Consider the following 24,017-nt stretch of genomic DNA (forward strand, 5'->3'; position numbering starts at 1 on the left):
GTGGCATGCATAATTGGTCTTATTTATTGGATCTTTAGCATAGATGTATGTATTTTAAGATAATTTTATTAAAATGTCATTTCTTTATCCTTTAAACCCTCATCCTACTTTATTTCCATTCTGGAACAGTCTGTTGTCAATTTTAGAAGCATTATTATTAGAAAGTTGAAAGTATGCCAACAAAGTAAGCCTAGTCAGAGTGCATTGATGTGCAGACTGACCTGGCCCTATATTAATGGCAAGAGCTCTGTTGGGTTAGTTCTAGGTTTGTTAGGGTTTAAGTTAAATCTTTGTGTCATATTTTACAGGGGTGTGTAGACCACTTACATATGAATCTGATATTCGTTGTTTGGCATACATGGAAAACTGGACCTACAATGCTGAAACTGGTATTTGTGAGATGTTTGTTTACGGAGGATGTGGTGGATCAGCCAACAACTTTGTCTCTGAGGAATCGTGTAATCGTAAATGTGGAGTCGTTACACCAGTGACCAAAGCTCCTGAACCTGCGTCTGCTGGAGGTAGACTTATTTTGTTAACCATTTGCCTGCTATCTGTCTGATTCTATCCATGCAACCAGTGCAACCAAGATCATCCAGCACATTTATGCAGTCTGATCATGGTCTGCACTGTTTGCTATTCAGTCAATAAATATTTTGAAGTTTTCTCTTAAATTAATCACGGTCTTGTCCATGTTGAAAGAAGGACATGTATTTAGCGTGGTAAGGTTTTACCAGTGATCAATAGTCGGGTAATCAAACTTACTTACTTTAACACTTTTTGTGGATAATAATTGACTAGATAACTTTTAGCTATCCAGCTAAGTTACAGAACGGCGGTGGTTCTACTCAGATACCCATTTGTACCTGAAATAATGCACAGAAGGGTACTGGAGGTCTTCCTCCACCAGTAAAGCTGGAAAGTTGACATATGATCTATACTTTGTTGGTGCAATGTAAAACCAATAAAAAAAAAAAAACAAGAAAAAACAACAAAATAAAAAAAGCAAAAGATCATTTTTCATATAGATCAGTCACTGCCTCATTTGTTAAGTATTAAAAAAGTCTGTTTGATTAACTTACTAGAATTAATATAAATCCTAGTTTATTTAGATTTCAACTAAAAATATATAATTAATATATAAGTATTTGGCTTGGATACTTTATTTATAGTTAAAATGTTATAGAAATTTGTGCAATGGCGGAGGACAGTGGAAACTGCTTGGCGTACATTAGAAACTGGAGATACGACAGTCTAACTGGCAAGTGTGTGGAATTTACATACGGCGGATGTGGTGGTAATGCAAATAATTTCCAGTCCCAACAGGAGTGTGAGGCCTTCTGTACAAGAAATGGTATGAAAAATATTTAGTCTCTTGACTGTGTGAAGATTGATAATTCACTTTTTTCAAAACTAGAGAATTTGTCATGTTTTTGGCTGCCTGGCCTTATTTCTTCAAATAAAATGTGTCTTATAATATGTTTATTCTAATGTTTTGTTCGGAATAAAACTGTTAAATAATGATAATAGAAGAGTGAATTTTAAACAAGCCTTTCTGATTAACTTGTGCCTATAACTATAATTGATAATATTTGATATTATAAGTATGATCAGCAATGTACTCTATGATTCAGTTGTATGTCAGAAGAACGAGGATCCTGAGATAGGTTGTCTAGCATACATGCCCCGCTGGAGATACGAACCTTCGACCAGAGCTTGTGAAAACTTTATTTATGGAGGTTGTGGAGGTAATGCAAACAATTTTGAAACATCAGAAGCTTGTGAAGGGAAGTGTGTGGCACGAGAACCAAGAAAGGAAGATAACAGAGAAAACAATAATAGAGTATCGTCATGGAGAGGTATGTAGCATAGCAACAAACATGTGTTATTGGAGGGCTTGGTTTGAAAGGGTTGTAACTCATATTTAATAAAGAAGGAGTTATGGCCCTTTCACACCAAGCTGTCATTTTGTCTGTCAATATACATGTACATAAGAGTATGTCGACTTTGTGAGCTTGTTTCTTAAAATGAAGTTTAATTCTTTTTCAGTGGGATAATTTTTCTTTTTTAAGCATTTCTTTACCAGTAATTGTTAGTTTTTTTGATGTTTACATTGAGAACGTGTTTTTCAGTAAATGGTTAATATTGTTCAATCCAGCATGCTTTACTTTGTATGTTTCTGTATTAATAATTTGCAAGTTCTCAACATTTTTGTCATAGGAGGAGTTGATTCAGTGAAGGAAAGATAGCTAAATGATTAAATTTTAAATATTTTAGTATCTGAAACACGTTTCGAGTTCTGTTTTTTCTTCTTTTATAGAAATCTGTAAGTTACAAGCAGATGTTGGACCTTGTAAACAGTATATCAAGAAATGGCATTATAACAGTGTAAGTCAAGACTGTGAAGAGTTCACTTATGGAGGTTGTCTTGGTAACCATAACAACTTTGAGAGCAAGGACCAATGTAAGATGTACTGTGACTCATCTAGATGGTATAATCGTGAACGTGTCACCACTGAGAGACCAGACGAAACTATTGAAGAATCAAGCGGAGAAATACCTGTTGCAACTGGTGTTGGTAGGTATTTTCTGGTAAAAGATGCATGACTTGACTTTCAAAGGTTCAAATCTCACCAGAGGTGTATCATACATGTACCCTTTAGTTGCCATAGAGAAACCATCTTGCTAGTTTTTGGAAGATCTATGATTCTACCCATATTTCTGCTTTGGGGTTAACTCCACAAGTACAAGCTGGAGAATTGCATGGCATAATAGAGGTGTTGTAACTTTAAACTAAACACAACAACAAAAAATAGTCATAAACAATCGTTTATCATTATAATATTAAAAGCTGCCATAAATTACAGAGCATAGCTTAATATTTTTATGGATATGCAATTTTAGTATATTGTTATGTCCCTTCCACTTGGGTTAGGGAAGTCGGGCATATAGATTTTTATTTGTCTGTCACACTGTCTGACATTGGCTGCAAAACAGTGGAATACAAGGCATTCCTGTTCTATTGACTCATTTCTAGTTGTCAAGGAATTTAAATGTTAATTTTGGATATGATAAATAAGATATTTAGACATACACAATATACATGTCACATATTTATGAAAGTGTTTGTTTGATTAGATGTGTGCCACATGGAGAGTCATACTGGACGGTGCCGTGCATATATCAGAGCTTGGTACTATGACTACCTGAACGGAGAATGTAAACAGTTTATTTACGGAGGTTGTGATACTAATGGTAACAAGTTCGATACCCAGGAGGCTTGTGAAGCCAGATGCAGCCCTAGACGTATGTATTGGATTTAACTTAGTACAGTGTTTCCATAATCTTATGGTCGATTCTTGAAAAAGATATAACATTGCATGTTTCTGGTATTTAACACACAAAAATATTGTACGTAAACAGGAACAAAATGTTAAGCTGCTATTTTAAGTAGGGTTTTTACCATTCAGCTATGATTTTGAGCATACACCCTTCCCTCTGAAGGAAATATACTAACATATCTCTTTCATTCAAGCATTTTGGAAGTTTTTTTGTTTTTGGGTTTTTTTTTTCAAAATTCAAACAATAATTTTTGCAGCAAATATATAGCTTTATACACTTTAATATGTGATATTTTCAGAGATATGTCTGCAACCAAAGCAGGTTGGTAACTGTATGGCGTCCACGAGGAGGTTCTACTTTGACTACAGTGCCCAAGGGTGTAGGGAATTTGTGTACGGAGGTTGCGATGGTAACGCTAACAGTTTCGAGACCAAAGAAGCCTGCGAGGGACGTTGTGATTCTCTAATAACAGATAGAAATATTCCAGGTAAATATGGAAGAAAACTATATTATAATAAGAACGGAATTTGTTGATACTTGTTTGATGGTAAATGTTACAAAATAACCTTGTCTATTACATTTACTCTTAATGTCACAAAAAACTAGAATGTTATTATTATATAATAACACTACATGGATGTTTTACACTGAAATTTCAATAACATTGTTATCTATGGTTGAATGTCATAAATGTCACAAATTAACATTGTTGGTCAAAAAAATAACTTTATTAACTAATAACGAATGTCACAAAATAACATTGTTGGTCACAAAATAACATTCTTGGCTATGGTGAATGTCATTTAATGTCAACAGACTTGTTATTGCAAAATGAAAAAAAAGCTAGTTTTATGGCAAAAACTCAGTAAATGTCATAAATTGCACATGTACTTGGTATGTATGTCACAAATCAGGTTTGCAATGTTGCAATCCAAGATCATCAAATGTGACACAAAAAGAATTTTATTTAAAATTTTGAAACTCTACAAACTTGTTGGACTGGATGTATGGACTCAAAAATTGCAGTGAAGTGAATTTTGATTTCACATTGCAAATATTATAATTGTGACATTCTGCTTCATCCAAAACTTTGACTTTTACTTAGGACTTTAATATTGTTATTTTTTTTTACTCAACTTTGTTACTAAATATTTAGAGATTGAAGAATGTGGTGGGTTATACACCATCTTTGAGAGATTCAAGTTTAGATTTAATTCAAGATAACATTAAACAACCAACAATTTGATTTATAGGAATTTATAATCCTTTTTGATATTTTTTTTCTTGAGTTTTCATTGTTCAGAAATTTATTCCTGTTAATTGAACATATAGGCAAAGTTTACTACACATTTTCATTGGTAAATGGGCTTAGATTGGTGTTGGTGATTATTATAATTATAATGAAAAAAATGTCCCAACTACTGTAACTACCAGTAATGTTAAAAAGTATGCACTATCATGAATAGCAGTATAAAAACATGTTGATTTCAAGATCTTTCTGTACAACTTTTTTTTTTGTGAAAGATTTTTATTTAGAGGATTATGTTTTAAACTAGATATGCATTTTGTGTAAGCACCACTTACTGTTTACTATGAGGATTCTCAGAAGAAGTATTGTCAAAATTTCATATTCTTATATTTTGTCTGATCAATGTTGTTAGTATTAACTTTAAAAAGCCATTTTTGATTGAAATTTGAATTAACATTAAAAGCTGCAGATGAAGGTGAAATTACTACTGTTACACCAGGAAATGTAGAAGAAACAACAGGTATATTCTCCAGTGAGGATATGAAAAAATATCTTCACTGCAGTGAAAAAAAAATAGCACAAATTCTGTTCATTCATTTTTCATATGTGGCTTTATTATTTTTTTCTCTTTGCATATATAACAAAGGTTCAATGCAAAAAAATGCTTGTAAAGTTGCAAATGAAGTATTTAGGGTAGTTTTGGGGCTGAGCCTTTAACATTATTAACCAATGTGTGTGATTTTTAGATGTGTTTTGTGTTGGAACGTTTTGTGATGTCTTGAAATGATCTTTTTTGTTTGTTGAGCTGTAAACATCCTAATATTTTATTCTTGTAGTAATCACTAATATTAAGCATCAGAGCAAAATTAAATTTGCTCTGATATATATAGAAGGAGCATGAATTGATATGCATGAGTGAATATCCAAGTTGATAATTTAATTGTCAATTATGCATGTCCTTAGATGTCATACCAAGCTCAAGAATATAGCATTTGACAATATAACAAAATATCTTATAAGTGCAGTCATTCTGAATTTTTAAGTACTAGTATTTGCTGATTTAAGTATAAGATTTTGGCTTCATGTAGATACAATATTGGTTCCATTTAACGCCCCCTGGGGCTTGCATATTTTCAAAAGGGGGCTGCTAATTAGAACTATTATAAAATGTGATTTTAAATATGTTTATTAAAGATACAATTCAATTCAATATAAAAAATCATTATTTACTGTTATGATCTGATATATGATACAGGATTTTTTAAAAATTATTTTACATTACTGGAGTGTCAGTAACTGTTATTGATTAAATAGAAACAGTTGTATAATTTGGATTGCTCTTTGATTATATAGATTAAAAATCTATAAGGTAAGATTTTTCGCTAATTAGAGAGGGGGTTTTAAATGGAAACAATACAGTATTCATGAAAATAGCAAACAAATTATTTTTGGGTTTGATATGAGTGATATGGTCTTGTCCTTTTATATTTTGTCCAAAATATAGAACATTATACATTACCATGTTCATGACAGTTTATAACAAAAGAGGCACATGTCCGTCTTTCCGAGGTCTAAGCCGAGATCGTCGCTGTATAGAACAGTGCCGTTCTGACAGAGATTGTCGGGGCAGAAAAAAATGCTGTCTAGTTGCATGTAGCCGTGTATGTGTAGAACCTAGAGTACAGGAGTACACACGTAAGGACTTGATATGATATCAATATGTATACAAGTACTTAGCCAGATTTCTTGTAGCTATCTATCCTGATTTATCCAAAAGTGTATCTTGCATCATAATGTATATACATGTATATACATTTTTCCTTTTACGTACTTCTGCTGAAATGTATCTTGTGATATCTATATCTGTCTTTCTCAGCGGCACATCTGCTGTGTTCTATCATATTTATATATATATACATGTATATCTTTCCAAGAAGTACATTTCCTGAAATATATTTTCTTATATAAGAAAAAAAGGAAGTTATGAGTGGGAAATTATTATTGGCACACGACAGCTGGGAATCTAACCACAGGTCTCTGGTTTGAAAGTTCAGTAGGGTATCCACTACACCACAGTAGTGTATATATATATATATTCTTGGAAGTACATCTACTGATATATATCCAGGCTTTCCTATACGTCTGAAATACTACTTGAATAGTACTTTTGAAATAATACTGGTAATTTATCTAAGCTAGTTCTAATTTTGTTATTGTTGTGCGACCTCTTCAAAATGGCCCCTGTGTAGAGCTGTAACCTCTTTACAGCAACCTTTATTCACAATAAATTAACCTCTATTAAACAACTTCTATCAGCAACAACCAAAGTCCTTGTCTTCAAAAGGATGTTTACAAGAGGGGCGTCCATAGTTTTTGACATCTCGCCACTAGCCTCTCAAACTTGTAGGTTTGAGCCACGCACACATTGTTAGATTCTACATGTGAGAAAGCTATCCAGCTAGTTTATGGAAGGTCAGTGGTTCTACTAAAGTGCCGGTTAATGCCTGAAATAATGAACAGATGGGCAACTGAGGTCTTCCTCCACCAGTCAAGCTTGAAAGTCGCTATATGACCTATACAGTGTTGGTGCGATGTAAAAAAGGGGTGTTTATAGTGGTGGTACATGTATATCTCAATCTTGTCTGAAATTAGTTAATAATTACATGTGCAATCATTTGCAAAACATACATACTAGTAACTAATTAGAGGCTGCCTACTTTTATAATTCTTTTTACATTTATATAATTATGTAAAATCCTGACTGTTCAGAAAATATATATTTGTGCAATTATTAGAGCAATCCTTGTTTTATATGTTTTTCTGCACTTCAATAATACTTTTTTTCTGCACTGAAACAAGATTCAAAGATTCATTTTTTATTGTAATGGAGAAATGCCATAAAATATGAATATGATTATTTTTTAACCAAGTAGTTTTTACAAAGACTTATGTGACCAAAAAAAGTTTTTGCAACAATTAAAATTAATATTTAGATTGCCAACATGCACTAAAGAACATATAGATAGAAATCTTGTCAAGTAGGGCATATGTTTGTAACATTTTTGTTACCAAATTAGATCTTACATTTTTTGCATTTACTAATATAAACGACAAGTATTTATACCTGTAGGTATTTGCAGCCCATGGATATTTTTTGGTTTTACATACAAAATGTATAAATAAATACCATAATTATAAGCCATAAGTGTTAGTACATTTCTTTATATGATTTAAAGGTAGGGATGTACCTGTGATAGCCCAAAATTTCCTTTTTACAAACATTTTTGTTTATTTTATGATACATACTTTTTGACATTTTGATGGAAATTATGAATTTTCACCTGAGATTGAATTCTTGGCAGATTTCTTGTTTCAAACTTATAGATTCTGCTTGGAATATATAGCTTTATTTGTGTGTTTTTATTCATGTTTATATAATCATGTAGAATTAGATTTAAATTCTTTCTTTTTGCTTTGCATTTTTAGTGGTCCATTAATTTTATAATAAATCTTATTAATTATATTGATTCAAGAAAAAACTTTTAACTTTTATATATTTATATATTTAATTGTTTCATTGTTTTTCATAATGTTAATGGAGTTGATGTACTGAATAAATAATTAAGAAATCTTCTGCCGAAATTTTAATGTTACATTAAATTTTATGAACTTGAAAATTATTGCTAAGATATTTATTCAGAAATTGTACTTTAGAAATGGCATTATTTAATGTATATTCTCCCAAAGAACAAAATATGAATAGATTTTTCTATAACTAATGAAAGAGCAAGGCATATATGACTGGTTTTGCCTTATTAAGTTAGGGAAGTTTTCGGGATTTTTCATATAGACATATAGGCAAAATTAAAACTGTTCAATAGAATTTCTTTAAACTTGGCATGTTGTTAGAATATGATAACAGAAACATTTTAAGCGAAAAGAAAATTGGGGTCACCGTTCTCAATTTTGAGTTATCTGCCCCTGAATCAGAATTTTCTACTTATTGGAGGTCATTTAAAGGGTAGATAACTTATACATACGTATATGAAATTTTGTTTTTTACTTCTGGATAATGTTTTTTTTTTATTGTTGAATACAATACATAATTACATGCAATTAATCTATTAATTTTTTCAATGAAAGTAAAGGTACTTTTAATTCATAAAAAATAGGCCAATTTTTAAGAAAAAAATGCACAGGTTAAGAGAAGAAGTGGGAAAAAATCTATCCACTCTAAATTGCTCTTGAAATTTTGCATATTGACAAAGACGAAAGGTAAGCTTAAAAAAATAAGAAGAAAAAAAATGTATTGTTTCGCTTCATTGTAAATTATCTGCTCTTGAAATTAACGAAAAAGTCCAATTCAAGGGCAGATAACTCGAAAATGAGAACTGTGACCCCAAATTTTTTTCCAATTAGAATGTTTCTATTCTAATAACATGCCAAGTTTAAAGAAATTCTATTGAACAGTTTTAATTTTGCATATATGTCTATATGAAAACTCCGGAAAACGTCTTTAAGCCTTTCACAGGTAGTTATAATTGGTCAAATGGTTATATGCCTCTTTATTAGGGGAATCTATGGTTTGATTCCTACTGAGGTCACATGCATTTACATTGATAAGAAAACTAGAACTGGTTAGAAACAAGTTGGGTCAAAATTTGTTTGAATAAACTTTTAACCCTCTTATGTCAGGAATCTTGGGCTTCATTCCTACTGGGGTCACAGTCATTTCCATTAACAAGATACTGGTACTGGTTAGACTGGGGCTGAGTAGAGAGTTGTTTGAATGAGCTTTAAGAGATAAACACAAGTCAAGCTGTTATAGAAATGTTTTACCTAAAAGACTATAATGTACACTGCACTACTAGGATATGTATTAATGCCCACACTAAAGGGTGGGGGACAGATGAATTTGCCTGTCTGTCTGTTGTCACACTGTCTATCAGTCGACAGACAAAATAGTGGAATGAGGGGTCATCTGTGTCCAGTGGACACTTTTATATTTATCGGGTATATCTGTAACAAATCACTGTAACCTAGACTTTCGAATCATTTTAGTATATGTTATATTCTATCCTGGAACAAGCAGATTTATATAGGAACATAGAGATATGCTGTATAGTGAAGAATGATAATATTTGTATGTATATAGTAACAATATTTGTGTGTAATATTTGGGTAAACTACTGAATTATACCTGTTTATGTTTGATTAATGTCAAACATAGATTACTTTTGAGTAAAATTTTATAGTGGGTAGTCAAACAGAGACTTCCTTTTATATAGTCCTAGTTATTTGCCTTGATAATTTGTGAGTAGTTTACTTTACTTCATTAGTTTACATATAGCGTAAATCTATATTATTTAGTATACTGGTGAACACTATATATATATTTCCCTTTCATATTCTCGTTCCCATATTCTTTTCTGAAAGCAAAATGATAAACACCAAAACATGTGGATTAAAGCCGAAGTGGCTCCGTACTCAACACATGTGAATAACTTTAAACTGAAGAGTTTATACACACCAAAATAAAAAAGGTGATGAAACACAAAAAATAACCCATTTTCCAAGGTAAAGTAAACCCCTAGTTTCAGGTGATAAAGCTGAGACGGTGAATAAACTGCAGACCCTTATGTATGTGATAAACAAAAAAAGCATAAAATTGATACACAATTTATTGGTTTTCTGACATTTTCACAGGTCCGGCTGTAGTAAAGTCTGGGGATTGCCCAGCAAGGACAGACAAGGAGGGTTTACTTGGTGCTTGTGCCCCAACTTGCCGAGATGATTCAAGCTGTTCAGGCAACCAGAAATGTTGCTATCATGGCTGTGGTCTGCGATGTGTCGACCCAGTTGGTAAGTAATAAGTTTGTTTTATTCTTTATAATTATATAGTCTATGGTGTACACTATTCTCTTTCCATATCTTTGTCTGAAAGCAAATGATAAACACTAAACATGTGATAAATGCAATGTAGCTTGTACTCAACACATGTGATAAACATCAAAAATACATGTTTATAAACCAAAAACAATTTATACCCAATAGATTTTATACCAAACAGGTATTATAAAAAAAAAATTAAAAAAATTATGAACCCATTGCAAGTAATAAACCCAGGTCAGATGATAAACTGAGAGCAGGTGATAAATGCACACTCCAGTGTATGTGATAAACTTTAAACAAAAAAGCATAAAATTGATACAGGATTTATTGGTTTTCTGACATTTTCACAGGACTGGTTGTAGTAAAGTCTGGGGATTGCCCAGCAAGGACAGACAAGGAGGGTTTACTTGGTGCTTGTGCCCCAACTTGCCGAGATGATTCAAGCTGTTCAGGCAACCAGAAATGTTGCTATCATGGCTGTGGTCTGCGATGTGTCGACCCAGTTGGTAAGTAATTAGTTTGTACTGTTCTTTATAATTATATAGTCTATGGTGTACACTATTCTCTTTCCATATCTTTGTCTGAAAGCAAATGATGAACAGTAAACATGTGATAAATGCAAAGTAGCTTGTACTCAACACATGTGATAAACATCAAAAATACATGTTATAAACCAAAAACAATTTATACTCAACAGATTTGATACCAAACAGGTATTATAAAAAAAAATTGATGAACCCATTGCAAGTAATAAACCCAGGTCAGATGATAAACTGAGAGCAGGTGATAAATGCACTCTCCAGTGTATGTGATAAACTTTAAACAAAAAAGCTTAAAATTGATACAGCATTTATTGGTTTTCTGACATAATTACAGGTCCGGGTGTTGCAAAGTCTGGATTTTGCCCAGCAAGGACTGACAGGCAGGGTTTACTTGGTGCTTGCGCCCCAACTTGCCGAGATGATTCAAGCTGTTCAGGCAACCAGAAATGTTGCCATCATGGCTGTGGTCTACGATGTGTCGACCCAGTTGGTAAGTAATCAGTTTGTACTGTTCTTTAGTAGGTTGTATGAAACTTGGATCAAACAAATACCAAAGGTTGATTTCTTTGAGGTATAGATGGCTGTTATTTAAAATTTGAATCTAACTAAAGCCAAAAATTAAACCCCACAGACCAGTGCAACCAAAAATATTGACATGACCTTAAGTGTTTAAGAAATTTTCATTCTATCGATAAAATATAAAAAGAAGTGACTTATCATTATTGTTGTCCACCACCTTTTCAAAGAAAAAAGGGGGATATAGAAATAGGCTCCGTATGTCCGTCCGTCCATTGTCTGTCCACACTATTGAATAGGGTTAGAGGGTCATCTAACTGTAAACAGAACAAAAGAGAACAATCGAGTTCATTCCGTAACAATAGAGTAAGGGGCCATTGGCCCTCTGATAAACAATAGAAAATAACAATAGTAATGGCCTCTTAATTCGGCCAGATCCATCTTTCAATTACTTTCGGCCAGGGAGCAATCCATTTTCTGAAATGAGGACCGTGGCCCCAGACAGACGATGTGTTGCACAACAACCAGACCCTACCTCCAAGGTTGGGTCCAGGTCAAATATTTTCCAAAACCACTTTTTTTTAAAAATTTCAAATTTTTTAAAAAGGGGATTTCTCACAATACCCAAATTTAATCCCTTTTTAACAATTGTTTTTTACCGCCCATAACTTTTTCAAAAACAAAATAAAATTTTAATTTCCTTTGCATTGTCGATAACACCTGCACCCTCTTTAAGGGCAAGGTAAAACTTAGGGTCAAAAAAATTTTTTTTTTTTGTGTCCCCCCTAGAAATTTTCATTTTTTAAGGGGATTTTAAAAATTTTTGGCAAAAAAATCCAATAAAAAATATGAAGTTAACCCTGGCCCCTACCTCCCAAGGGCAAGGTCACACTTAGAGGTCAAAAATTAACAGAGTTTGTTATAGAGTATATTTTGTGTCCGATCTAGAACTTCTTCATAGTTCAAGGGATTTTGAAAAATTTGGCACAAAAAGTTGCAATAATAATATGTTAAGTGTAACACCTGCACCCCTACCTCCAAGGTCAAGGTCACACTTAGAGGTCAAAGGTTAACAGAGTCTGCTATATGGTCCTGTCCATAACTCCTATATAGGTCAAGGGATTTTTAAAATACTTGGCACAAATAGTCACAATGATAAGATGATGTGTCATGCATATCACCTGTGTCCCTACCTCCAAGGTTAAGGTCACACTTAAAGGTCAAAAATTAACAAAGTCTGTTATAGGGTATATTTTGTGTCCAGTCCATAACTTTTTCAGAGATCAAGGGATTTTTAAAATACTTGCATAAATAATCACAATGATAAGACAATATGTCATGCACAACACCTGCAATTTTATAATATTCCATTACTTACAGCTGAGGAGCCATACCAAATGAATGCACCTGAAAATGTCCAGGGGTCCACTTTATCAAGTACGACAATCATCGTCACATGGAAAGATCCTTCCTTGGGACCTGACCAGCGTATCAGAGATAATAGATACTACACTATCCGTTACTTTAGTTACGGCTCTGGACAAAACGCATATTTAAACACTACAGATTTAAGAGGGTATCTGGACGGGCTCAGACCTGGCACAGAATACCATTTTGCTGTGCGTGTCAATGATCCGCCATACCTGAGTGAGTGGAGCGAGATTGCTAGAAACACAACCACACAACTTGGTAAGCATATAATTGTCAATGTGCTGATTTTCAAGGATTTCTGATAAACCATGGAATCAGAAAACTTTAAATATCAACTTCCTGAAGAGTATTTCTAGACATTTTTTACATCACAAATATTGTGTAATAATGAAATATCTATGAAATTTTTCTATGTATCTTCATTGTAAGAAGCAATTTTCTCTTACATAAATGATATGATAATTTTAACATTTTTCTGTGTGCTTAAATTGCTTTTGCAATAGATTTTAATTAAAAATCATTTTCTCTTGTATAAGAAATATTAACTTCATAACTAAGAGTCTACAAGGTTGACCCCTTGAACTAGACTGGCAATAATCTCAGGAAATTCATCCAACCTACTAACTTTCATTTTCTTAATGTTCAGTAAGGGAGCAGTGGTTTGAAAGATTTCTTTTCTTTCTCTCTCTGAGATGAAATACATGAATTTATTGTGAGTTTCTGATGGAAGTATAAAATATTATACTTCATATTTAGGATAATTATCTCTTTCCATAGGTGATTTATATTACATTTTCACATTTTCAAGGTAATATAATGATTTCTCAAGCATTACTAATGTGTTATTTGTTTCAGTTGTTGCGAAAACCGGTGAATGTCCGGTGATTGACTCGGACACGTTCGGAATCTGTCTGGAGGAATGTCAGAATGATGCTGATTGTACCGGAGTTCAGAAATGTTGTAATAATGGATGTGGACAAACCTGCGTTAGCCCTCTAGGTAATTTGAAATAATCATGTACACTGTAGTAAAACATTTTAATAAGCTATATGTGTGAAATGAACATGCAGATTTGACAAAGTAAATATTTTATAGCTTATAAGTCTAAAAAAAAAAAGAAAAAAAAAAGAAATTTCAAAACAACATCGTGCATTTCAGGGTATGATGTGTGTAGCCTACCAAAGGATCCAGGAAGTTGTTCAGACTGGGAGGTTCGTTGGTTCTTTAACACAGAGTTACAGAGATGTGATCGTTTCTGGTACGGAGGCTGTAATGAGGGAAATGGTAACAATTTCGTGGATGATAAAGAATGTCAGAGACAATGTACAGAAACACAAAGTAAGAATTATTTTTGTATCGTATAGGAATGTGAAGTGAACACATTTTATTGACTAAGTTTAAAGCAGCCTTCAGATTTTCTTAAGATTAAATATGTTATTTTTTGATAAACCCCTTTCATATAAATTTTTAAATCAAGAGTTTTTGATGGAAATGAAAAAACCCCCAATTTAAAACTAAAAAATAAAGGGAAACCCCCTTTTATACCTCATATTTACTGGGTCTTATAGTAATAAGTAAACCCACAATTTGTTTCCCCGTCTTTTTTTTTTAGAAAAAGAAAACACTGGCCGTTTAAAATATCTCGGTTTTGTTAAAAGGGGTTTAAGGGTAAAATGCATTTTTCCAAAAATAAAATTATAAGATAATTCATGTAGTTTTTAAACAAAACAGAAAGTTTTTAACGGGGAAAAAAAAATGCGGCCGCTTTAAAGTTTTTGGTCATGATTACTGGATGATTTTACAACTTTACTTCAGGGTGCAACATAGTCTTATAAATCATTCTGAATACATGGAATAACTCTGAACAATTCTATTTATCTGAGGAAACTAGACAACATTACTTCAAGTTAATTACAATTTGATTTGTTTCTATTTTCTTTTTCACATTAATTTTTGCTAAATATGAATTATTGACATGCCCAAATTTGCATTTGGAACTTAAAATGATTTTGATACCAGAAATTAGATTTCAGCAACCAATAGACTGCTTTTAGATTTAAACTGATTGGCTCTGTAGTTCTGTATTGGAAGCTTAAGCAATCTTATCTTTGCCACTAGAAATACAGTAATATAATATAAAATAATATTTTGTTTTTTATTTCTTAGTCACAACACCACCTCCACAGACAGAGAGGCCAGCATATGATTGCAGACGTTCAGTATATCAGTGTTGTTTAGATGGTTACACTCCCCGACGAGATGCTCAAGGAACTAATTGTCCAGGTAACGAGTCAGTTAATATTTGAGCCTCGTCACGACAAAACCAACATAGTGCGTTTGCGACCAGCATGGATCCAGACCAGCCTGCGCATCCGCGCAGTCTGATCAGGATCCATGTTGTTGCTATCAGTTGGGTTTGTAAGCGAACAGCATAGATCCTGATCAGACTGCGCAGATGCGCAGGCTGGCCTGGATCCATGCTGGTCACAAACCCATTATGTTGGTTTTTGTCATGACACGGCTCATTTTAATTCTTCCAGGTCAAACTGACTTACATGTCAGCAAGGTCAGCTTGCAAATGTACAAGGTCATATTATATATATATATATAAGACGTTTTACTGTATAAAATCTTAGTGTTATGTTTAATAGTGAAAGTACCTCAAAATCTTTTCCTACCTGAGGAATCATGTTAGGTAATACAATTTAGCATAATTTTCAATTAGAAAATAAGCATTCAAGACATAAAGAATATTTTCTTGTGTACTCGTATCATAGATTTTACAACTTCAGAACCTTTTTATTTAAAGCTTTTCCTAACTTTCCATCAGTCTAGAACCCAGCTAAGAATAAATTCTATAGACAAAGAAGAATATTTAGTATGCGTAAAAGGCTAAATATAGAATTATTTTGTAATAATAGAATATGACAGAAGACCAGAAGGTGAAACAGTTGTACCAGCCATTCCAGGTCAGAGCGTAACATTGTCATGTCGCTATGGTAACAATGTCACATGGTATAGAGAAGGGTAAGTCATCCATTATCATCATTTTTTTTGTTTTTAAGAGAATGAAATTTAGAGTTAACATTTTGATTATTTAGAGTTTTCAAGTTTAAGTTTATTTGATTATCTCAGTATGTGTACAAATACATAAACACGAGAAAAAGAATCCTAAGTATATATAAAACCATGTCTTCATATAGACACAGATTGTTAGTATAATTATAAAAGCAACAAGGAAATCATTTGAAATGGAATAAAACTGTGCAGTTTGAAACTAAGATCTTCTGTATGCTTGAGACTAGTAATCTAAGGATTGCTGGCAGCATTGGTTCTGACAAGTTAGTCGGGCCCACCTAAATATAAATATTGTCTGACATTTGGTATAGTATACCATAGTCAGGCCAACCTGAATATTAGTAGAGCCTGACTAACCTATAGTATAATCAAGCCAGCCTGAACATTAGACAGTATGACTTGAGCTATAGTGTAGAGTTAGGCCAGCCTGAACATAAATGCAGTCTGATAAGGCTCTGTTCTGTTGACTGCTTAGCATTTTGATACCAATTCCTTATTACCACAAATTGACAATTCCAAATTAAAGCAGGAAAAGTCTGTAACACAGATTTAACAAAGTAAATGATGATAATTCCATTTTAATGTGATTTATAAAATTTTATTGTGTTTGTTTGTTTGATTTGGGTTTTACATCACACCAATACAGTATTTGTCATATGGTTTCCAGCTTTACTGATGGGGTAAGACCTTAGGTGCACACCTGTGAATTATTTCAGGCACAAACAGGCACCTTAGTTAAACCACATTTGTTAAACTAGCTGAAAAGCTTCCTTACCTGAAACAGAAAGAATCCAATGTGCCTGTAAAGATTCGAACCCACAGCAGTGAGGGGCAAGTGATTTGAAGTCAAAGAACTTAACCACTTGGCTAAGGATGCCCCTTTTATTTTGTAATCTGTAACATTGTAATTTGTTACAATAACAATATAAATATTTTTTTTATAAATTGACCGTGTGTTTTCATTGCATAGAAAATTGGTAGAGTCAAACAGCAGACGTCGAGTGAACCCTGATGGTACTATTGAGGTATTTTCTGCCACCATTGAGGACGATGGCATGTATGCCTGTCACGTTGGTTCTCCAAGTCGTCCTACAATATATCAGTATATGTTACAAGTTAGAGGTAAATATTTTAATACTTATATATCTACTTTTAACTACACATTCTTTTCATAAAGCATACAAAGATACAAAAGATAAAATAATAAATTTTGCACATTGTTGTCATCTTGCTGATTAAAACTTTTTTGAGATTGTTGCTACAACTGTTCTAATTTATTTTTCCATTACTCATTTGAAAGTACAGGTGCAATATTTTTTTATAACAGATTTTGCAAAATTTGTACAGTTTCAAATTATTCTCACAGAAACCACCTAAGATACTGTTTCAATGGACTAGAATAATTTTACATCTAGAAAATGTACTGTGCTTTACTGAAAAAGAAATGAAAGTTTATTTGATAGTTTAAAATACTGATCATAATAATATCTTATTATTTCAGTACCAATTGGTATCTTGCCTGGTCCAGATAAGATAATGGTAAAACCCAACCGTCAGGCTTTCTTACATTGTGAAGTATATGGTAACCCAAAACCTTCCGTTAGCTGGCAGAAATCATCTCAGTCTGATATCAGAACCGGTGGCCGGTACGAAACCTTCAGTAACGGTACCCTGCTCATACGCCAGGCCTCGGAAGCAGACATAGATAGTTATACTTGCACTGCTGATAATGGTGTTTCCACACCTGTACAGAAAACAATCAAACTTGAACTCAGAGGTATTACATGCAACTCTTTACCATATGAGCCGCGTCATGACAAAACCAACATAATGGGTTTGCAACCAGCATGGATCCAGACCAGCCTGCGCATCGGCACAGTCTGATCAGGATCCATGCTGTTCGCTATCAGTTTCTCTACTTGTAATAGGGTTGGTAAGCGAACAGCATGGATCCTGATCAGACTGTGCGGAGGCGCAGGCTGGTCTGGATCCATGCTGGTCGCAAACCCATTATGTTGGTTTTGTCATGACACGGCTCATATTATTTTTCAGTGTAAATAACCTGACATCTGATTAACTCACTAGTGGGAACATTATAATGTTCTCTGGAACTCAGATTCAGAAGTACTAATACTGGGGAAGGCACATGGTTTTTGAAGGACAATTTAGTTTACAATTATATATGTTAAGCTATTTAGTCCCTCACCTATATTTAATCTAATTTATTTACATTAGTTGTGCTATAGATAGAAGTTATGTGAACTAATTTTGTAAATGTTAGCAATTTACAATTGATATAGAACTTTTAGGTTTTTCCCAGCTAATCCGGGTGTACAAACAAACTTTTACAGTTACTGTTTCGAAAAATCAGCGCAACAGGTTGACTAATCTATTGTGAATGGTTGTGCACCGTGAAGTTGTAACAGTAAAAGTTTGTTTGTACTGGGGGATTAGCTTAGAAAAAAACACATTTGCCAAGTTCCAGATAACATTTATTACAATGTATAAAAGTGGGTTACCTTCAGCTGAATGTTTGTCACCTGACCCTCTTCAAATAGTTGATTAAAACATGCATATCATTTTATGTGTGATATAAGAAATGGTATGAACTTGAATTTGTTAAGAGAATTTCACTCGAACTTTTAGGAAATTAGTCAGACTATACATGCTGGTAGTCACCGTGATCAGTTTGGGTTTGGTTAAACATTTTAATAAATTTCCAGTTTGGATTACTTCTCATAGAAAAGCTGAGTGTATATTAAAAATTAATATAACATACAAACTAGACTGAAATTATATATATAATTATACTTTGTTATGTTAACAATCTGCAACCAAACAGTCTGTTTTATATGTTTTATATCAAATATGCTTTATACTATATTTTTTCCTTCAAAAACTTTCACATTTTTAAAGGTAAATAAAATGGAAAACTTTAACTTTTGATCTTTTCTGCAACTTTCCAATTATGTTTCTGTTTTCTCCAAAAAATTGATCTTATAATTTTTACAGAAATGTTAGTGGCTAGAATTGAAAATGACAATGGGCGTGTAATGGAAGGTGGGCGTATAAAACTTACATGTGAGGGGCGTGGCTACCCAACTCCCACAATTACATGGGAGAAGATGGGACGTCCCCTTCAGACAGGTGGTAATGTGTTCATAAGTAGTGATGGCCAGTTAACAATCAGGGATGTGTCAACTAGAGATACAGGGTCATACTCGTGCATTGTCGCAAATTCCGAGGAAAAGATCGAAACCTCTACATCTGTACAAGTTGTACCTAAAGGTTTGTAGAAAACACATCAACAGTTTTAGATCAATCTTGTTCAGGAAACAAATGCTACTCATTGCTGAATAATTTAGGTTGTCGATCATTTCAAATGAAAATGTCTATACGCTCAATTTGTTTAAGAAGTGTTATCAGTTCATTTAACCCTTTCGCTGCCAGAGGTTTATTGTTTTATTGTTCACCTATTTGCCGGAGGATTTTCTAAGAAATTACTATATTATTAATTAATATAATTATTATTATTTGTTATTAGTATTATAATAATTATATATGTTTCTAAATCTGTTAGTATAATAATAATTATTGTCGATGGTATAATTTTCTTTATATTTATTATTATTTTTATTATTATTATTATTAATTTATTATTATTACTATTATTATTATAGAAACGGCTAAAGCCGTCCATATGGCAAATACGCCGAAAATAACAGGGACAGCTTAAGCCGTCCCTATGGCAGTGAAAGGGTTAAAGGTTAACAAGTTAGACAGAAGTTTTCTTATGTTGTATATTCAGTAGTGCTTTTTTCGCAGTGGTTCTTCCAAAATTGATTACAGTAAGATCTACTTTAAATATATTTTGACTTTGTATTTGAGATTTCTACTTGTTGATTAATCTCTAATCTCTTTTCTATTTTTAGTAATGCCAGATGATAAGTGTGAAGATAAGACCTCACTGATGAAATGTCGCCTGATTGTCACGGCACGTCTGTGTGGTTATACCATGTACTCTAAGATCTGCTGCTCTAGTTGCAGACGACACTTTAATGGAGAATAACTCTCAAAGACTTATGATTACTAATTTTTGGTTTATTTTTACACAACAAAGATAAATTATGTAATACTCCTATAAGCTGTATACCAAACTATTATTTATGATCAGTTAGATGTATAGTACTACTTTAGCGTTTATTGTACCATGTTTATAGAACATGTCCGTATTATAAACGTTCATTACATAAAAAAATGAGGCATTCTTGTTTTGTCATAAGGTTGTATTGTAGAAAATAAAGGGAAGTAAATGTGCAGCAGACAGAAAAAAATGTGCTTATTACAGAAATAAAAGCAACAAATAAAAAGTTTAGTGACTATGGACAAATTAAAACATCAACATTTGTTGTTGTTTTTTTGTCTTAAGTGGAATTTAAACATTTTTTAACAATGTTTGTGCTGTTTTATTTTTTTCACAGAATGTATATTTACGAACAAAATCACAATTTAGTGCTACCCCAGACATTAGTGGATAACTTGTACAGAAACTATTTTAACGTAGCTTTTTATTTTTTTTCATTTGTTTCATTATTGACCATTTTTGAGACTTCACTTTGTTGTTTTTGAATAAAGTTAAGAATTTTATTTTGTTTTCAAAGGTGCTAAATACTGATCTCTTAGAACAAGGAAATAACAAACTTTTATCTTTAGGAATTTCTTGAATGTTTGTAAAACTCATGACTAAATCTGAAACCAGAAATTGATTAGAGATTAACTAATGACCTCTTAGCACTTACTAATAGAACTTAGAAACACAGGGAGTTAAAAATGATAATCATCCCTGCGGAAACATTTTAGTCAGTATTCATTACATTCATTTTCACAACAATTTTTTGTTTTGTTTTTTTGTTTTCAAGTTTATATGGATTAGTGGCAAAAGGCATGTCTTCAAATCCATGTTGGATGCAGACAAGTTCCTTTTTCCTTTAATTCCATTAAATTATATATTTCATTACGTTTAGTAGGATTTTTTTTTTTTTTTTTAATTTTTATTTTCCTCTAAAATAGTCATAATGTTTAATTTTTCTATGCATTTATTATTGTGTAATATTGTCATGTATATAATAATATATAGATTAGATGTTTTATACTGTTTAAAAGTCGCTGTGAACTCTGATATTGTACTGAATGTGTTGTCCATGTTCCCATTTTTGTACTTTTATGTATATTTTAATACAGCGCTTTTTTTATGACTTATATTAACATTGAGGGTTTATTGAGCTCCACAGAGTGGTGAAACATTTTAATAATATGAACATTTGTTCAATATTACAAGGAACAAATTGACCAAAATATAATGTGAAAAAATTAATATAAAGCTGTAACCAAAATGGTAATTAAAGAATTAAATGTATGCTTGAATTGTATATCCATACAACTTTGTTTCAATGGACTTTTATGTCAAGAATAATACCTCTGTATAAAGTTCATTGCACTTCTTTTAATACAACAAAGTTTGCCTTTATAAGGAAGTCACTTTTCTTTGAGATTATTTTGCAAAGGGCTTGAGCCATCAAAGGGAAGTAAGCGGGTATATACTATGTAACTATTGATAACCTAAATATTCAGGTTTGGGGAAATCCCTCAGAATAGCGATTTATTCAATGACATAATGACTCAGGGATTTTGTTAAATGTGGGAATTTGTCATAAGTAAACCAGTAGTGGCCCACTGTAAAAAAATTGTTAAAAGTCAATAAAAATGGGTTTAGAAAATTTTTAATTATAGAAAAGACATTAAAATACATCGCTGTATTGAAGCTTTCTATAAAAAGCATCATTTCTTTTTGCTACAAATGCAGCCAGTGATTATATCTAACTGACAAGTCTGCAAAGTTAGAGAGACAGTGATTCGCTAAAAATTCCTGATATTGGGCTTTCTTGTATAAAAGTTACATTTTGTACACAAGTATTCCAATCTGCTCTTTTTGCATTTCATATAATTCTTTTACAGGATAATGTTTATATTTTGCTTTATTGCTTAAAAATGCCTAATGCTAAATGTGTAAGTCAAACACAGGACTATGTATGTGTGTAATGTAAAATATGTGTACACAGCACTGTACATGTTCATGTTGTGTTAACATTACATAAGTGTAAGCATCACTGTATGTGCATATGTTACATGTATATAAAGTGTGTTTCACTACATACAACCTGAGCTTCACACATGTGAGTACACGGCACTAAAAAGTACATGTATCTTCTTTTTTTTTGCTTTTTATTACTAATCTTGTTATATTTTTTTCTAACACTCATTCGCTCCATTATTTGTGATATGCTGGGATAGGTACATACACTGTTTGTCTGTCTGTCTTTAAACATTGTGTTTTTCAATCACAGCCGACTACTACATGTTTATGATTTTGCAGTTTTAAAGTTACTGTGGATGTAGACGTCACAAATTTGAATCAAATTTTGCAGCAGATATTGACATATACATTTATACCATAACACATTTTATATTATAACCTGATAAGAGTTTGACATGTCAAAATGAAAAGGCAGAAATAATAAATTACCAAATGGATTCTATTATAATTATGTGAAACCTTACAGAAAAAATAAAAATAAATAATGGCAGTAAACAGTGTATGTTCTTACCATAGACTAACTGAAACATTCCAAATGGGGTAAAAGTGTTTTTTCATTTTGACATAACTTGTGAAAGCAAACCGAAGTCTTGCAAGCATATTTTTCTTTATTGTTTTGTCAGAGTGTTGTTGCATGCATGGACAAGCTGGTATGAATGCCTATTAAATGTTATGAAATCCATGTAAATTGTTCCTCATTTCTGCTTCATAAACAAAATTTCTTCAAATTTTGACATCAAGATTTATTGTCTGCATAATTCTGCCTTTGTTTTACATACATGACTGCTTAAGAGCCGCGTCACGACAAAACCAACATAATGGGTTTGGGACCAGCATGGATCCAGACCAGCCTGCGCATCCGCGCAGTCTGATTAGGATCCATGCTGTTCGCTTACAAACCCTATAACACGTAGAGAAATGATAGCGAACAGCATGGATCCTGATCAGACTGTGCGGATGCGCAGGCTGGTCTGGATCCATGCTGGTCGCAAACCAATGATGTTGGTTTTGTCGTGACATGGCTCATATATTATATACTATTTCTGTATTTTTGGCTTGAACAGCAAAATAAAAAGTTTCAAGTAACCTCAAATGATTTACATGTGACTTACTTTATAATCAAAATTAACTTTTCAATGATAATTCTAGATTTTCTTTCCTCTATAATGAAAATCAGAAAGGAAAAAACCCTACTTCATTTGGCACCTATGATAATAAAGCCATTTTTTAGCCCAGCCTTTTCAGCATTTAATTTGCTTTCAAAATATTGTTTTCATGACAAAGTGATCTGAAAGAAAACATTACATTGTACTTGAAAATTACATACTAATTACATGGTTTATGGTGTTTTATTTCAAATACAAAAATTTTATGTGAAATATTGTGTTTCCATGTTGACTTTAGCTTATTGCAGTGAGGCAGAAATGTTAATATAGCACAATAAGGCCAGTCAGCTATGTTTATATTATTGTATGTACCATCTCCCCCTTTTGTGTAATAAACAAGTCCTACACTCTATTATCTTCATCTGTTTTTTTCTTTTATATCCTGAATCCCTGGATATTTGGATAACAAGGAAGCTGAATGAATTTAAAACACAAGATTTCAGTGTTGTGACGAATACTGTAATACTATGTCTTCCTTCATCAATATGTTAATATGTTAGGTCAACAATTATTCTTAATGAACTGTTCTTTCCTCTGTCAGTCTATATAAAATACAATCTGGCTGTGTAACGGACCATATTTGACTGGCCAGCAAGGTTTATAATATCGCATTCTCTTCCGATAATGGGCTCCTAAGGCAAGGAATT

At 32.6% G+C, this 24,017-nt stretch overlaps 1 protein-coding gene across 1 annotated transcript in view; it reads left to right on the forward strand.

Annotated features, from left to right (window-relative positions):
• The window catches only part of LOC132738562 (papilin-like), a 270,884-nt gene extending 247,162 nt beyond the window's left edge, over positions 1-23,722 (forward strand). Inside the window, exons 31-49 of the mRNA XM_060726072.1 lie at positions 309-521; positions 1,187-1,354; positions 1,635-1,859; positions 2,321-2,578; positions 3,139-3,306; positions 3,641-3,829; positions 6,125-6,286; positions 10,298-10,453; positions 10,834-10,989; positions 11,360-11,515; positions 12,922-13,230; positions 13,828-13,971; positions 14,131-14,310; positions 15,139-15,255; positions 15,894-15,999; positions 17,021-17,172; positions 17,552-17,827; positions 19,063-19,338; positions 19,983-23,722. Of these exons, the coding sequence (XP_060582055.1) occupies positions 309-521; positions 1,187-1,354; positions 1,635-1,859; positions 2,321-2,578; positions 3,139-3,306; positions 3,641-3,829; positions 6,125-6,286; positions 10,298-10,453; positions 10,834-10,989; positions 11,360-11,515; positions 12,922-13,230; positions 13,828-13,971; positions 14,131-14,310; positions 15,139-15,255; positions 15,894-15,999; positions 17,021-17,172; positions 17,552-17,827; positions 19,063-19,338; positions 19,983-20,119 (3,548 nt within the window). The 3' untranslated portion in view covers positions 20,120-23,722. The remainder of the gene's footprint in view (positions 1-308; positions 522-1,186; positions 1,355-1,634; positions 1,860-2,320; positions 2,579-3,138; positions 3,307-3,640; positions 3,830-6,124; positions 6,287-10,297; positions 10,454-10,833; positions 10,990-11,359; positions 11,516-12,921; positions 13,231-13,827; positions 13,972-14,130; positions 14,311-15,138; positions 15,256-15,893; positions 16,000-17,020; positions 17,173-17,551; positions 17,828-19,062; positions 19,339-19,982) is intronic.
• The last annotated feature ends 295 nt before the right edge of the window (positions 23,723-24,017 follow it).

The sequence above is a fragment of the Ruditapes philippinarum genome, unplaced genomic scaffold (genome assembly GCF_026571515.1).
Source record: "Ruditapes philippinarum isolate M1 unplaced genomic scaffold, ASM2657151v2 ctg298_1_1_1_1, whole genome shotgun sequence".
Classification (NCBI taxonomy): Eukaryota; Metazoa; Mollusca; class Bivalvia; order Venerida; family Veneridae; genus Ruditapes; species Ruditapes philippinarum.